Consider the following 18018-nt stretch of genomic DNA (forward strand, 5'->3'; position numbering starts at 1 on the left):
GTCTCTTTTCATATGCAAATATAAAGAAATGGGCTGAATGCTAATTAAATTGCAGACATTTGTAAAGTAATATCACATCTAAGGATATTTAATAAGGCTTGTACATGGACCTTATTTATAAATAGCAAAGATTAAACATATGATAAAGGGATCTTTAGATGGAATAATTAAAGATCAATTATGACAATGGTACACAGCAGTGAAAGCCTCTGGAAGACTTCCTACTCGTTAATCAAAGATAATTATCAATTATGAGGCTTTATCATTAGTAGAGTGTCTACACTTTGCATCTTAAAGAGCTGATGATAATTAGTCTCCAGTTCTTGCTATAAGTGCTCATTAGGTTCAGAGAGAAAAGACTCTTTCCTTTTAATAATGACTTTTAGCTCATGACCTTGGGCAACTTAGACTCTCCTGTCCATACTTTGACTTGAGATAATGCTTATTTTTTCCATTACTGAAAAAAATAATTTGATAGTTGCATAAATGCTAGTTAATATGAAGAAACCATACTATTAATATGAGGAGGCCAAAAGATTTTAGTTTTGAATAGTTGTTGAACTCAGAGGAGCAGATTTATTATCCTAATTACATCTAGAATGTAACTAATAGATCAGGAACTAATGACAGTTATTTTTTACAATAGAGAATAATAACAATGTCTATTTGTTGAGTGTTTATATGAACCAAGATTTATACAAAACACTTCACATATATTATCTCTGTTAACCTTATCGATAATGTAACATAGTTATACTTTTCTCTCCTTTTATATAATAAAGTATCAGAGTGGTTTAATAACTTGTCCAAGATGACAAAAATAATTAATAATCATTCTGGAGAATATCTGATATGTACTATTAAAATTAATCTAATCTGAAGATAATAATATTTAAGATATTGTAATGTCAGAAATTGCAGGAAACCAATTAGGAAAACTAATACTTTAACTCTTGATTAAATAATTAATTTGGAAGTAACATTAAACTTTCAAGACATCCACTTCATATCTTTTTCATGGAAAAGTAAATGAAAAGAAGTGAAACAGAAATCAGAGATTTGTTGAAAGTAAAACACTAAACAATACAATGATTTATACATAATTTTAATTGGGAAGTTATAACTTGGTTTTAAAGGTGTTTATTGATACTGTTGCACTTCACAAGTAATTTAAAAATCTAGTTATTAAGTTGCATTTCAAGGGTTGAATGGTGCTTAAAAATAAACAATTCTGATAAAGGTAATACAAGAAACATGAGGATGTCAACTTATGGGGCTGAATTTGTTCAGTAAAATCATGGGATGTCTACAGTATGTAGTCACTCATTGCTTAGAGAGTAGAGGTGGATATGACAGGCTTGAACTCACAAGCTTATAGTCTGGTAGTTAAACTTTCGTAGCTCCCTAGTTCTCACATGAAACAACCAATACACAGTAAGGACCACAGTGTGGTGATTGCAGGGGTGGGGGTAGAGGTGGAAGAGTGCATAGAGGAGATAAAGGGTGATGGAAAAATAAAATAAAATAAATAAGCACACACAAAAAAGAAAAAAAAAGATGCTTTAAAACTTATTTTAATTTTTTGAAAACATCTATAATAATAAAAGTGTAATATGCAAATCGACTGAACGACCAAACAGCAGAACAACCGTCCAGATATCTTTCGGACGACCATACTATGACCCCCACTGGTGCCAGGCCAGCCAAGGCAGGTGCGATGTGATTGGTTGGGGGGCCCCACCATTGCCCAGGCCACCCTCTGTGTGGTGATCAATTGTAGAGCCCCGGCTGGCAGTGCTGTGGCAGGTGGGCGGGGCCTCCCTCTGCAGGGCGATCGATCTGGGGCCCTGTGATCAATTGCCCCACAGAGGGAGGCCCAGGCCAACCAAGTAATCTCACCCCACGCCTGTTGCCCGCAGAGAGAGGCGACTGGTGGTGGGGGGTGGGGGGAAGCCGGGCAGCACCACACAGATGGCAAGCAGTGGCAGCTGTGGGGGTGGGGCCAGCTGCTGGCAGCAGGGGGAAGGAAAGCCTTGATAGGCCCTGATTGCTGGCCAAGCCTAGGGATCCTACCCGAGGGGTCCTGGATTGCTAGAGGGCGCAGGCCGGGCTGAGGGACACCCCCCATGCACAAATTTTGTGCACTGGGCCTCTAGTTGTTTATGAAAGAATATTATGTATTTCATATAAATAACAACTAAATTTATTTGTTCATGCAGTCATCTTTTCTTAAAATACTAGAGGCCTGGTAAACGAAATTTGTGCACTGAAGGGGTGTCTCTCATCCCAGCCTGTACCCTCTCCAATCTGGGACCCCTTGGGGGATGTCCGATCCTGTGGGATCAGGCCTAAACCAGCAGTCAGCCATTCCCCTCACAATCTGGGACTGCTGGCTCCTAACTGCTCGCCTGCCTGCCTGATTGCCCCTAATTGCTTCTGCCTGCAAGCCTGATTGCCCCTAACCACTCCCCTGCCGGCCTGATTGATGCCTAACTGCTCCCCTGCAGGCCTGGTCACCCCCAACTCCCCTCCCCTGCTGGCCTGTTTGCCCCCAACTGCCCTCCCCTGCCGGCCATTTTGTGGCAGCCATCTTGTGACGACAAGGGGCGGCCATCTTGTGATGATGCGAGAGCACGAGTGTCACCTAGGCTTTTATTAGTATAGATAATTATAATATAATTAATGGTGGAATTAAATTTTGGATGTGGATTTTGCTCCATTTGGAAACCAAAAATAGTTGGGGGTCTTATTAGTTAGTACAAACTGTACATTTGGAAATAAGAGAACTTTGTACTGTATTCCTTTCTATTATAATGTATGGTAATTTACATATGTGATGTATATCACAACTCTGAGGACACTATTTTCACATTTTTAGATATGAATTAGAAGAAAATTATTTGAAGAAATTTAGTTTCATAAACTTGTCAAGTTTTCTTGGTGTCTTTTTTAATGTTTTCATTCTCATTCAGAAAGCAACTAATATTCTTATTTCTCAGTGAATTCTCTGAAATAAAATGTCTTTATTAGAAATTAAAAATATAAAAACTATAAAATTAAATATAGTATGAAATACTTTTGAAATTTTCACACAGTTTATTTATCTAATGCTTTTTGTGAAATAGTTACATTGTCTTTGACTTAAAGCATAATTACTATGAGATGACATAAGTACATTGAATATATTTCAAAATCATTGATAAATGTGTACTGGTGATTAGCCAATGAGGATTTTTGAATTGGACATATAGAGTATCAGTAGATATATACTTTTAGAAAGTATTTGCTTGAAAATGTGTTTGCTGGTCAGTTTCCCAATGGCTTTCATGTAACTTTAAACTTGATGTCTGGATTTAAGCATTTTATGGAATGTCATATTTCCTATGAGCTCTCTCCTGCAGGCAGCCTTTTCTCAGCCATTGTTCTCTTGACCCAAAGAGACATCTGGGAGGATCCCTCAATTTCCTTCTGGTTACTTGGTGGCAGAAATTCATTACTAAGGTCATCTGGGGCTGACCTCCAATTTGACTCCCTTTAATAGTGCAGCTACGGGGATAAAGCCTGCACTTGGGAGAGATAGAAAGTCAGCAAGGCGAAAGTAAAATTTTCTTTTTTTTTTTTTTAATAGCTAAGTGGAAGCACCTGCATTGAGGCTATTCTTGTTCTAACAGCCTCCTACTCACCCTCATTAATATGAGATGGCTAAACACATGACACTGGAGAGCAGTTTCTTAGTTACATATGCTCACAATTCAGGGGAGGAAGACACGACATGCCATGCAGAGCTAAACGAGGCCTGCATTTGGGAGCAAAGTGAACCAGCAAGGGCTGTGGAAGGCAGGCTTTGTAGTGACAAGAGGGTTAGGTGACCCTTGGTTCCATGGAAGAATGCGATCGACTTGTTTGATGATTTCACAGGCTGCTGGGAGGGAAAATTAGTTAGGTTGAAGATAAGGTAGGATGGAGCTGGTCTGGTGGACAGAGAATTTTTTCCTGCTGGTGAGAGGGGGATGCATATCTGGCAAGAGCAGAACCAAGGCTAGGCCTTTGAGCCCTCAAGAAGCTCAATGATACCAAGACAGCAAATGGACTTTTAGTCCTTACAATGCAGTTCTCATGATTAAAAGATTAGTGGGGGGCAGAGGTCGAAGCAAGTGGTACCTTGTCCAACTGCGGAGGGAGGTGCTATTGGGCCAGGGTTAGAACCCTGCAGGTCTCTGGACCACTGTGAAGATGAGGTCCAGCTGGATGCCCACAAGGAATAGCACTGAGGACCAGGCCTTCTCCCATATAAGATAGGTAAGGTCAAGGGGCCACAGGACAGGTGTTTGCTTTGTCAGGAGAGCTTAGTGGTTGAAGGAGCGTGGGAGATGGCATGCCTGGCTAAAAATTGGGTATTTATCAGATCTGTGGCTTTTGGAAAGTTATTTTAAATCTCTGTAAGTCTGATTCTTCATTATTAGTATAACAGTCACTATCTCATGGGGTGGTTGAAATGTTAGATGAGATAATACCTATAACTACTTAATAATATTAGCTATTCTTATTGTTTGAGTACAGAAGGTACCCCAACCAGCTTCTGAGGGTAATCTAATAAGTGGCCAGTCTTAGCCTAAAGTAGTAGTCATGGTTAAGGGCAACATGATATCATTAATATCATCCTAACCATACTTGTGATTCTTTATTTCTCTTTACAAGGTCTTGAGTTGTCACACTGTAAATAGTTACTTAGAAGTATTGCATTTAGAAGATTACTAAGACTGGCTGGTGTGGCTCAGTGGTTGAGTGTTGACCTATGAACTAGGAGGTCATGGTTTGATTCCCAGTTTGAGCACATGACTGGGTTTTGGGGTTGACCCCCGCTGGGGGCATGCAGGAGGCAGCAGATGAATGATTCTGTCTCATCATTGATGTTTCTATCTCTCTCCCTCTCTGAAATCAATAAAAGTATATTAAAAAAATAAGATTACAAAGGTGTATTTTAAGTAATGACCATTTAGAGACCTTTCCTATGTAAGGGTATTGATATTTTGAAAGCAAAAACGCAGTGCCTATTACATAAAAGGCATTCAATACATGTATATTGTATGACCTTGAAAAATGAGGTACCATCACTATCAAATTATGGAAATTTCTCCCAAGCTTCATCTGTAATATTTACATGTAAATTGAACAAAAGGTTATAGTATGTTCATATTAAATGCACTTTGCTATTGCTCTAGAATCTACACTAATAAAAGAGAAAGATGCAAATTGACCGTACCTTTGCGACACCCACTAGCCAATCAGGAGTGAGTATGCAAATTAACCCAACAAAGATGGTGGGTTAATTTGCATATGCAGGCTCCAAGTGGCAGGGGCAGGACACTTGCGTTGTCACCATGGTGACGATGCAGGCGTTCGGCACTGCCCCAGCCGCTTTGGGCCTCTGGGCAGTGTGGGAAGGCAGAAAGGTGGCTCCGGGCCGGAGCGAAGGTGGTGCCAGCAGCCAGGGGAAGGAAAGCCCATTCTTGCACAAATCTTTGTGCATTGGGCCTCTAGTGTTCATATAAAAGGCACTTTGGTATTGTATTCTGTTTAGAAGAAGGAAACTTGTCTTGAAGCTTCACAGCATAGTCAGCATATAACTGTCCATTAGAGGGACACTGATAGGAAAAGAAGCCCTTTGAAGCCACTGTTGGGGCACCCACTGTGGTAGCAGTAGGAGATAAGATGCAGCAACAAAATATTTATTTTTTTATAATTGGAGACATTTTATCTGGATGAAATATATTTTCTTATTAGACCCTACTCCATTTCTCTATACAACTTACCACCTAATTGTTCTGTTGAAATGAATTGCAAAAACGCTGAGAAGATAACTTGCTTACATGTCTCTGTAATCCCTATTATGTCTAGCATAGTGGGTTTAAAAAAAATAGTATGTGTGCAATCAGTCTTTGTTAGTTGATTAGATTTACTGAGCCATCAATAATTTTCTGTTGTGTCTGTGATTTTTACCCTTGTAAGACAAGTTGTTTTAGAGATTCCAAGTTAATAAATTGGTCCAGGTCATTTCTAAAAATTCTTTTAATGCTAATACTCTATGATGATCAAATCTATCAAAAAGACATCTTGGTAAGAAAAAAGAAGCTTTAGAAAAATCTGGGGATATATTAGCCTTATAGTAACATAGACAAGATTATAGTAGAATAAAATTCTATAGATAAAATTGTGTATATTTAATAATAAAAAACCTGACAAGTTAATAAATAGCCTTTGGTGTTACTGGATGTAACTCAGTAGGTTCCTTGGTGTGCCATGGAGTGGCCCAGGAGAGCCTGTAGTTAATAGTATGAGTTCTGGATTCTAATGCGTGGGTTTAATTCCTGGTTCCACTACCTAACAGCTCTGTTGGCCTTGAGCAAGTCACTTTATCTCTCTGTGCCTGTTTGCTCATTTGTAAAATGATAATAGCATTTACTTTATAGAGTTGTTGTAAAAATTAAATGAATGAATTAGTATCCATAGAAGCACTTAGACTATTATCTGGCACCTAAGCATTATGACATCCTCATGGCTGTCTTTTCTTCTCTTAGATATAGCTGACTTTCAAGCAGTCTTTCCACACTTGGTGGCTAGAGAAGAAGAAATTCATGGGGAACCCCTCTCCCCATACATATATAAAGCTTTGCTTGAATTTAAAAGCAGCTATTTTTTTTTTCAGTTCTCATTTATTAAGAGAGCTTCTCAAAAAAAATCTAGTATTGATGGAATTGATGTCAAAAGCCAAATGAATGCTATTTCACTAAAGTATCTCAGCCATTGCCCTGGAATGGTTTTAAAGCAAGCAATCTACTGCTGAAAGTACTGCCTTGATATCAAATGGTCATTAAAAGTCCCATGACACTTAACTAAGACTTAAAATTATTCCTCTCTACCTCTTGGCAAGGGTTCAAATTTGAGATTAAATTCCCTTTGAGTGGTTAAGGCATTTATAGTACCCCTCTGCCTGATGCTTTTAAGGAGTTTTGTTTTACTGGAGGACTCCTGCCTTCAGGTACCTGTAGATGCAGACACTCTTGTCACTCACAGGCTTAGTACTGAGGCAATCACATTTAGAAAATGCATATGACACAGCAATTCCTCTTCTGAGTATTTATCCAAAGAATATAAAAACATTCACTTAAAAAAAGATATTTTTATAAAATAGAAAAAATATATATCTTACAAAAATATAAAATAATTCATTGCTGCATTATTTATAATAGCCAAGATACAGACACATTCTAAGTGTCCATCAACAATGAATGGATAAAGAAGATGTGGTACATATACACACACACACTCCACAAATGGAATACTACCCAGCTATAAAAAAGATAAAAGTTGCCATTTGTGAAAACATGGATGGACCTTGAAGGTATTATGTTAAGTGAAATAAGTCAGAGGGAAATGGACAAAAACCACATGACTTCTCTCATATGGAATATAAAATAACAACAAAAAACCCAAATATAAAAACAAATCCATAGATATAAACAGCAGACTGCTGGTTACCGGAGGGGAAGCAGGGTGAGGGGGGAACAAAATGTGTAAAGGAGGTCCAATGTATGGTTAAGGATGCAAACTAGACTTTTGGTAGTGAGCACGCTATAGTGCATACAGATCCCAAATTATAATGCTGTATATCTGAAACACGTGTTATTAACCAACGTTACCTCAATCAAACAGAAGAGGGTTAAAAAAAGAAAGAAACTGTATCTGGCCCTTTGCTTTATGGTTTCTAATGCTTTCCTTTCGTAAATTGTAAATTGAGAAAATTCCTTTGTCATTGAAAAATTGCTTACAGTCTTTATTTTTCTATCTTCCTTGTGAGAAAGTCTCCTGACCACTCTTACCTTAGTAATTCTTTGAGAAGTGTGTTAAAGAAATTCCAGAAGTGGGCCCTTAAAGATACAAAGTATTGAAATGCAAAGTATGATGGTAGCCCAGCTGGTGTGGCCCAGTGGTTGAGCACCACCTATGAACTGGGAGGTCATGGTTCCATTCCCCTTCAGGGAATATGCCTGGGTTGCGGGCTGGATCCCCAGTAGGGGCCCCGCAGGAGGCAGCCAATCAATGATACTCATCATTGATGTTTCTAACTCTCCTTCTCCCTTCCTCTCTGAAATAAAATAAATAAATAAATAAATAAATAAATAAATAAATAAAAAAAAAAATATGATGCTAAATGGATAATAAACGACTTTACTGGGATGATAAGAATGTGGTAAGATTTGAATGTAATTTTTATGACTTCTAAATTCAGAAAATCATAATGTTCCAGAAAAATGTTTCAGAGCAGAACATAAAGCAATTAAAAAAAGTAACTTCTCAAGTACGCTCTTAAAACCTGTAAGTGCTATTAAGCCTCTCAATTGGGATATTTCACTGTAAACCGTTTTTGCCTTTTATATTATGCCGAGATACTTTTGCATGCAATTTGAATACGAAGTCCTATGTACAGAGGACCTAGATTTACAGGAAAATATTTCGTTCTAGTTGGTGCTTCTCATGTCTTGTGTTCGCTGAGCCTCTTCATACATTCGCTCTTTCTTTTTTTTTTCAGACTGTCCCCGCGATTGGCTGGCAGAGCGAGCACCGGGTTGGATTTCATTTATTTGTTTCTTTGCTCCAGGCAGCGTCGCTCTCCAGTCTCTCCTGCGTGGATCCCCGCATTAGAGCAGCAAGCAGGGCTCGGGAGGCTCCGGGCAGGGCGCCGAGGGCGTGGCCTGGAGGGGCGTGGCCTGGCCGCGGGGCGGGGCTTGCCCGCGGAGCGCCACGGGCTGGCGCGTACCAGGTTGGCGGTTTCCAGCCGAGCCCGTGGCTCCCGCAGCGGTGGCCAGATCCGGATGCCCGCGGGCTCCGTGCGGCTCCAGCTTCATTTCTCTCCCGCGCAGCGCCAGCTCGCCCCCGCCGGAGAGGGAGACGCGGCGGCGCTCCACCCGAGAACTCTGGTGCCTCAGCCTCGGGCTCCTCCGGAGAAAGCTAAGTGCTCGCAGGTGCAGCCCGCGTCCCGAGCGGTCCCGGAACGCACGCCGCCGGACAGCACCTCTAGGGGAGCCTCGACCTCCGAGCCTTTTCCAGAGCGTTCAGCGCCGGGCGCGCGGGGGCGTGGGATCCACGGTGGGGACAGGGGGGATCGGGCACCGATGATGGGCCGACCGACCTGGCGCGTGGGCTGTTGCTGTCTCCTCCTCCTGGCTCTTGTTGTATTTACCCGAAGCGAAGGCACGCAGAGCTGCGAAGAAGTTCGGAAACTTTTCCAGTGGCGCCTGGCGGGAGCGGTCAAGGGGCTGCCAGATTCGCCAAGGCCAGGTAAGGCCGTGCTGGCCGGCGCCGCGCGCCGTGCGCCTGGGCGCGGGCCGGGGCGTCCTGAGCGCAGGCACTGCGCCCAGCCTCCTGGTGTGGCCCTTTGTGGGAAGATGACCTTTCAGGCCCTTCGGCCGCTCAAGGTGAATCCGGTGAGGCCTCTGGGGGAAGCTCGGCGTGACCATCCCGAGCGCCGCGCAGGTTCGGGTCTCCTGGACCATGGGAATAGTCGGCGGCTAATTCGTGCTTTGGGCATTCGCTTCCCGCCGGCTCCCTGAGTCTCGGCTGATGGTGTGGGAATTTCACCAGTGCCCCGCCGGGGGGGCCCCCTGTGTGTGCGTTCTCTTTTGGTGGAGGGAGTTGGGTTGGTCGCTGCAAGTTTGATAGTAAAAACGCAAACCTGCGGTTACTCTTCTTTGCTGGAGAGTGGGGCACTGAGCGGGACAGCCAGTCTCCTCTGTGGTTAGCACCGGGACCCGGCACACCCACCCGCACTGGCGTCCGAGCCCTGGCACCAAATCCTCTGCCTGTAACCGAACTGGCCGGTATTGTCTCTCGGAATCACCTGGTAGTTTCAACTCCTGAAAGGTGTGATGGCAACAGGCGAACGAACCGAACGTATCGGGGAGCCACTGAACAGATGCACCAAAGGTTGAAGGGGAGAGAACACAGTAAGCGTGGCCAGCGTAGATTCTGCTTCCTGTAAGCGCCTTTTCTGGGCTCCATTGCCCCTGCTCCCGGCCCCTACCGCGCACATTTCCTTCAGCTGGCGCGGAACCTCCAGTTTAGGTTAGGCTTGGAAGAGAATAGGTCTCAATTGTCAAACGCAAGAGCAGGTGTCTGGAGCTGAGATCCTCCGGGAACAGTGTACCCTGACTATGAAGCCAACACAGACGAGTACTAGGAGCGTACAGTATCGGTTAACAGAGAACTTGTGGAGGATGTTCGAGTCTAAAATCCGTCCTCTGCTTGAGTTTTTTAGAATGAGGAGACTTGCTGTGAGCGCCACGGAGTAGCTGTTTTGCTTGATTGCTTTGCTGGTTATGAACTCAGTTCTGGAGTCATCCTACAAGGACAATCTAGGCATTTGGGAACACTGAGTCCATTTTAGTTTATGTGACCAGTCTTTTAAACAAACACAAATATTTACTTGACTATCTCTGTTCAGTACTAGGTGCTTTTTCTGTGCTGTTTGAAACAACATAGTTGAAATTCTCAGTTTAGGGCAATTCTTCTGTGCAATAGGACCCCCCTTTAAATCTGCTTTCTTATTTCGGTGCATTCTTTTCATTAAAAAATAAACCTCACTTTCCGGTAGCTAATAAAACCTTACTTATCAGGGTGTGTGTGTTGGGGAGGAGGACGCAGTGTGAGGGCACTGAGCTGTGAAATCCTCACCTGCATTATTAGATTTTGCCTCCCATATACCATAATTTTGGCTGATAGGTTCAGTGAATGTTGACAGCTCCCTAGTAAGGCCTTGATTTCACCCAGCTTTCATATCTGGTACCCACTGGATGCAACACGTGGACTAGAAGGTGTTACATTTCTAGGACCTTGTGTGTGTTTCATCTCATCTGAAGAGGAACTTTACCGTGTATCACATAGCCTTTTACCAGTATGTAAGGAGAAAATGAAGCTCTGCCCTGCAGAGAAGGAAATGGTTGTACTTATTTGGGTTTGATACACATCACACACACACACACACACACACACACACACACACCAGGATGCAGTCACCTTTTTTTCTGAGGCATTCTGGATTGTTTCCCCATTGCTAGTACCTTTATTGATCTGTGGCTTACAATGATGGAGGAATTATAGTAGCACCTCCTAATGGGGCTGTGCAGGGTTGCACTCTGAGGGACATGAGTGGTGCTGGTGGGAAGAAGTGCTAACTTCCTTTGATATTTGCAATAAGAAAAAGTCATAGAAGAGAAATATTCTGAATTAGAATCACCCAGTAAAAGGCACTCAGATATGAGTTTGATATAATTCTGTACTTTTCTTGTCTCTGTATTGTTGTTCAAATTTTATCTTACTAGTTAAAGGAAATATTGAGCTGTTTCTTTTAACATTGATATTTCTCTTCTTCCCAGTAAAAAAAATTTCATTCCCAAATTGAGTAAACCGCACATAGGACATGTGGCATAAATGCTTTTCTTAATTTCATATGTTCTTTAACATTTAGCTTGATTAAGTATAGTAGTTGGCTATCTTGTTTTCTAAAATTATCCTCAGTCTCAAGAGAGAGCACAGTGAATATACAAGTAGTCATTTCCACATTAAAGCACAAATGTTAACATTCTCTGTAACAAATGTATTTATTTAGCACATAGGCTTTCATCGATGAAAGCTAATACATTTACATTTCATATTTGTTTTCCTTAAAAGTTTATTTTAAGTGCTTTCTTGCATTTCTAGTTCACAAAAGGTTCATTTCTGAGCTATCTAGCCAAAATGCTTTAAAAAAATATATAAGCTGGTAGAATAACTTTTAATTTAAATTTTTCCATCACCATCTATCCTCTCTATGCCCTCTTCCACCTCCCCACCGCAATCACCACACTGCTGTTCATGTCCATGAGTTCTCTCTCCTTTATTTCTTCTTTTTGGCTCAATCCCTCCACCACCCCCAGTTCACCCCTCCCAACTGCTCTCTATGAGACCATCTCTATTTTGCTTGGTAATTCAGTGTGTTTGTTAAATTCTACATTGACTGAAGTCTTATGGTACTTGTCTTTCGCTACAGTTTCTTCCTACATTTGTGACTTTTAATCTTCGGTAAACTACTTTACCAACTTGAGATTATTAAGGTGGCGAGAAGGGCCATTTCAGCTGTTTCTCAGATTCCCCTCACCTTTGTTCTCTACTCGGCTCCAATTCTTTTAGGACTATTGAGCTCCTAAGGATGTTTGGATGAGAAATGTAAAAAAGGAGAGAAGGTGTAAATGTGATTAGAATTACAGATTTCCCTGTGTCCTGATTTTATTTCCTCAGTAATAGTCAAGGTGCCCGTTGCTCTTGTTTATTTTATTCAGAAAAGCACTGTTAGAGAAAGTGTCTTTTAAAGGTCCTTTTATTTTTATGTTATTTATTGGGGAAGAGGGATAATGCTTTCCCATTGAAATTCTCTTCACACGTGCATTGTTCACACATGTATTATTTCCTTTTTAAAAGAAGATAATTCAGAAAGGAGAGGCTTATAAAAAGTCCAAGACTACATTCAGTTAATTTATATACCAACTGGTTTTTAAAATGTGAGTATTCGTTGATACAGAGTAGTTTGTGAAAGACAACTTTTTCTTGGTAGCTTTTGGCCATAAATGGAATAAAAAATAAACTTGATGTGCAGAATGAAATCGTGATACTATAGGACACTTTATAAGTAGAGCTCTATCATTTTAATTTTTTAACTGCTCTCATTGTAATCAAATCATAATCTCTTCAAGGACAGTGTCATGTCATTTTCACACTCAAGAGAAACAATCTATCTGGTAACTGTGGAGTTTGGAATTATAGACATTTGGATTTTAAAACTTGGTTTTGCCATCAGAAGCTCGGTGACCTAGGTTAATGAGTCGTCGTCTTTGAACCTCTGTTTCCCCGTCTGTAAAATGGGAACATTAATAGTTCGGAAAGGGTTGCTGCATAGGTGATATGAAGTAATGGATGTATGTAAAATAGCACAAATCCAGGCGTATAGTAAGTGCTCAAAAATGCATTGTTGTCATTAGAGTTTTTCTATAGTGTCTTGATTTTAACTGGACTTGGCCTTTAAGGGTGAAATTTTAGTTTTAGATCTCTATATATCAGAAGATGTATTTATAACATCCTAGTGTTTTGTTTTGTTTTAAGTCACAAATGATTGTTTTTAAAGTTGGGAAATACGTTTCTATCTGAAATGGCATTTATTGGGTTATGGCGATTACTTCGTTTCTTTTTGTGATCTAATGGAAACTCTAAGAAGGAAATGAGGCTACACCGCTGCTAGTGGCAGCACCCAAAGCTACTGCCTCCGCCGACATCACCACCATTCTGCTGTCGGTATTCGGGGAGGTGAAGCAGTGTGAACGGAGTGGCTTAGGGAGTCACACAATGAGATGGCTGGTGGCCATACTCACTCTTTGACAGTAATCTCAACTTATTGTTTCTCAAGAACTAACCCCTTTGGTTGATGGAAAAGCATAATTATGGTGATTGAATTTTCAAAGCCATAAAAGGGACCCATGGTCTGACATTTGGGAAGATCATTGTTGGAATTGCCTCTGTTGAAATCCATCAGCCAAGAATCACCAGAAACAAACCTATTGTTAAATAAATTAGGTTCATTTTGCTTTCTGCGTCAAGGAGGATTGCACACCGCAGGAACTGTGGGTGTCTTGGTAAGAGGTGATTGAGAGGGGGTTTCTATGGGAATTGGGCTGTGCCAGGTGATCGCAAGGAGGGTTTAATAAGTAGGACAGTTCAGGAATTGGGCATCTTTGTAATTTATCTATGTGTTAGGAAGATTAAGGTGTGAATAGTTATCATTAGTGAAAAGCAGTAGTCTCTCTTGTTGGTGGAAATAGTGGGGTGTTTAGTCATTTTTGGGGTTTGTAGAGTCTCCTTGTGGCTATCCTGCTGCACCACAGATCTCAGGGGCTTTGTCTGATCATTGTTGTCTTATTCTGTGCATGATCTCTGTGTTGAATTGTAAACATTAAGGCCTCCTTCCAGTGTCAGGGAAGTTTGTCACTTTCTCCTCCAGACAGTCCAGTGTGAGCTTTGATGTCTAAGAGAATCATGGGTTTCATTTTTATCCAGGCCTTTTAGTAAAACTTAATGATGGGGAGTAAAACTTAAAGTGAGTATAATTTTTACTTTTGGGCCATGGAGTATGACTGTCCATTAGGAGCTTGTGTTGTACTAATCACACCCTATTTACTCATTGTTTACTAATAAATGTAAATGTTGTGTGTGTACCCATCCTCCCTCCCCATAATTTCAGTTCCTTTTTGTTAATGCATTTTGTATTTGTATAATTGGTGTGAGGAGGGGTGCAATTTGGGGAACTTACAAGCAGCATTTCATAATTTTCCTACTCCCCCATAATCCCCATTTCCAGCTTGTCTAGATTTTTTGAAATATGAATTTTTGTTTTCTCTGTTTGTGTGTATATAATTTGCTTTCCACATTTTTTAAAAATATATTTTTATTGATTTTTTACAGAGAGGAAGGGAGAGGGATAGAGAGCTAGAAACATCAATGAGAGAGAATCATCGACCAGCTGCCTCCTGCACACCCCCTACCAGGGATGTGCCCGCAGCCAATGTACATGCCCTTGACCGGAATCGAACCTGGGACCTTTCAGTCCGCAGACCAACGTTCTATCCATTGAGCCAAACTGGTTTTGGCAGCTTTCCACATTTGATAAGAACACCTCCTATGTCTATAACATTTATTACTATTGTTATTATTATTATTAACTGGTATAAGACAAAAGTAACATTCCAACAACCAGATGCCTCTCCTAAACAGGCACACTTTATAAATTCACTTTGTTTTAATGGAGTCATGAGAAACTTCAGTCATATGCTTTGCTGAAATAGATTGTGAATATGGTACCTGATCTACTCGGTTAAGTAACAATAACAATTTCATGGAAAGTAGCCATTTCCCACATCTGTCTTTCTTTTATAAAAGCCTGACCTTCAACTAGAAGAAATGACAGCACCAATTGTGCCCTCAGTTCTTCTCCTTTACAGCCTAAGGTATTTCAGATTTCACTAATGATACTGCTGAAATCATTCTAAAATGATTAGTCATTCTATGAATCACACTAAATAGGGCAGTTTTTGATTAGCCATATCAGGTTCACATATGGCTGCTTTGTAAGTGGAATGTATAATGTACTTTTAAAGAAGGAAAATGAGATTTTGTGCTTTCGTGGTTTTATGAACGAATACACGTTCTCCTAAAAATTTAAAGCACTGAAAAACATAAAGTAAAATAACTACCACCCAGATATAACCACCGAAAACCCTTTGCATTCATCTTTCAATACTCTTATTAATGCTCTGCTAAGCAAATAAATATTCTGTGAAGGTATATAGAACCACTTTATTATTCTTTGTAACTAATTATAAACCTATCAGTATTTCCCATGACATTAAACATCCTTCTAGGCATGTATTTTTTAGTGATAGTATAGTATTTCACTGAATCACTGCACCATAAATTGAATTCTCCCTTGTTATTGGAATATGGGTTTCCAATATTCACTACCGTGAAGTCATAGGACTAAGGACATGAAAGGTAAATGTGCTAAACTCTGACACCGCTTATGGCTTTGCCCATGATATACATTCATTTTACATTAAGGTTTTTCAATATCAGCACCATTAACGTATGGGCTGAATAATTCTTTGTTGTGCGGGGCTTGGTGGTGGGCGGGTGGAGAGCTGTCCTGTGCATCGTAGGATGTTTAGAAGCTTCCATGACCTTCACCCACTAGATACCAGTAGCAATATCCTCCTTTCCCCAGTTGTGACAACCAAAATGTCAGATATTGCCAAATGTCCCTTGGGAGGCAAAATCAAACTAATTGAGAACCACTGTCATAAGCTGTCCAACCTGTCTGTCTCTCTCTCTCTCTCTCTCTCTCTCTCTCTCTCTCTCTCTCTCTCTCTCTCTCTCGTACACACATTATATAGCTGGCTGGTTTGCATACTTTAGGACTTAGCTTAAATGCCAGCTCTTCTAAGAGGCCTTTCTTGAGGTTCACTGAACTGTGTTTCCCAGTTATCAAGGTGACATATTTTCTTTCTTTTTACTGTTGATGGTTCATCACTAGATTGTGTACATGATGAGAATAGAGAGCATGTCTACTGGGGCAGTTTCATAAGCATGTAACCTGTGCAGTCACACAGGGTCTCCCACTCAGAAGAACCCCCTGCTTGGTTTAATATTGTTCTATTGCCATCTTGAAGTTTGAACAAAGGGTCCTGCATTTTCCTTTTGCATTGGGCCTTGCAAATTAGGTAGCCTGTCCTGTTGTGTACCTTGTTCCCTGCAGAATATCTGGTGCCCAGCACAGTGTCTGACATGGAATAAAAGTTGAAATATTTGTTGACATCAATCCATGGGTATTGAACCTGCACGATTCTGCTATCTAAATACAATGACACTTTTATTTTTATTTTTTTTATTTTATTTTAAAAATATATTTTATTGATTTTCTACAGAGAGGAAGAGAGAGCGATAGAGAGTTAGAAACATCGATGAGAGAGAAACATCGATCAGCTGCCTCTTGCACACCCCCCACTGGGGATGTGCCCACAACCAAGGTACATGCCCTTGACCGGAATTGAACCTGGGACCCTTGAGTCCGCAGGCCTACACTCTATCCACTGAGCCAAACCGGTTTCAGCTACAATGACACTTTTAAATGTTTTATAGTGTTATGTAAATAGGTTAGAGCTTGGCCCCTCTGTATTTTACTTGTTCACAGCAGGTTGGAGTCATTGCCCAAAGACTACCAGTGCCAAACTCAAATGTTTACACACCCCATTGCTTTAAATATGCTCAAGGAAGCACATTTGTAGTCATTTAGAGCTTGCTTGCATGGCATCCCACAAAACCGCACCCAACTCCTGCTTGTTAGAGGCGAAACGAACTCTGGGGCTGTCCTTTGAAGCTCTCTGATTCAGAGACTTCCCATCTTGCTGCTGAGTTGATATCACCAAGACATGTGAGCCCCCTCTCCAGCTCTCCTCGCCTCTGGGGGTTCCCTTGCCCTTTTCCTCTTTTGGGTAGTAGTCCTGCTTCTGCTATCTCCTGTCAAAGTACGTCCAAATAAAGCTCTTCGCAACTGCCATCATGAGCACCGTGTCTTTCTTTATCAGCCCTGAAATCCTGGCACTCACCACACATAGTCATTACTTAGTTATTTTTAATGTAAGGTAGGGGCTCAAAGCAGCAATACCGATTTTAAATATAGCTCTTTCCCTCTACTAGACTTTAGGCTACTTGAGAGCAGGATCTGTGATGTATCTTTTTGTTCTGTGATTAGGACAAACATTAATAAATAAATTTTGATTTGTAGATTTAATCTTACATGTACAGTTACCTAATAGGCTCAGTTTCTTGTGTTTAATTATGTTTTCTATGCTTAATCTTAATAGAATGAAAAATGTAGAAGTTGAAGTTTTTAAAAACATATTTTGATCTGGGCTCAGTAAATTGTTTTTATGGAGTTAATGTTTTCTTATGTAGCTCTACCACACATTCTATAAAGTGACCCAACCCTTTTAAGTTTAAATTTAAAGGAATTTTTATCTATATTATCTAACATGTTTGAAATGGACTAAATGAATTAATTGCCAAACACATGTCTGGAAAAAGGTTTCCTCAACTCTGTTCTGCAAGGAAAGGAAGATTATTTAACATTTAAAATACTAGATTTATTGGCACAGTTTTTAAAAAAAATATCTTTATTGTTGAAAGTGTTACAGATGTCCCCCTTTTTTCCCATTGACCCTCTCTACACCCCTCCCCCAGGCCTCCACCACATTATTGTCTGTGTCCATGGATTATGCATATATGCATATAAGTTATTTGGTTAACCTCTTCCTGCCCCTCCTCCCCTCTTCCCTCTGAGATTTGTCAGTCTGTTCCATGCTTCTATGCCTCTGAATCTATTTT

At 40.7% G+C, this 18018-nt stretch overlaps 1 protein-coding gene across 1 annotated transcript in view; it reads left to right on the top strand.

The window, feature by feature from the left end:
- Positions 1-9173: 9173 nt before the first annotated feature.
- GPC5 (glypican 5) overlaps positions 9174-18018 on the top strand; it is a 1351161-nt gene continuing 1342316 nt past the window's right edge. Inside the window, exon 1 of the mRNA XM_008156479.3 lies at positions 9174-9339. Within this exon, the coding sequence (XP_008154701.3) occupies positions 9174-9339 (166 nt within the window). The remainder of the gene's footprint in view (positions 9340-18018) is intronic.

The sequence above is a fragment of the Eptesicus fuscus genome, chromosome 8 (genome assembly GCF_027574615.1).
Source record: "Eptesicus fuscus isolate TK198812 chromosome 8, DD_ASM_mEF_20220401, whole genome shotgun sequence".
Classification (NCBI taxonomy): domain Eukaryota; kingdom Metazoa; phylum Chordata; class Mammalia; order Chiroptera; family Vespertilionidae; genus Eptesicus; species Eptesicus fuscus.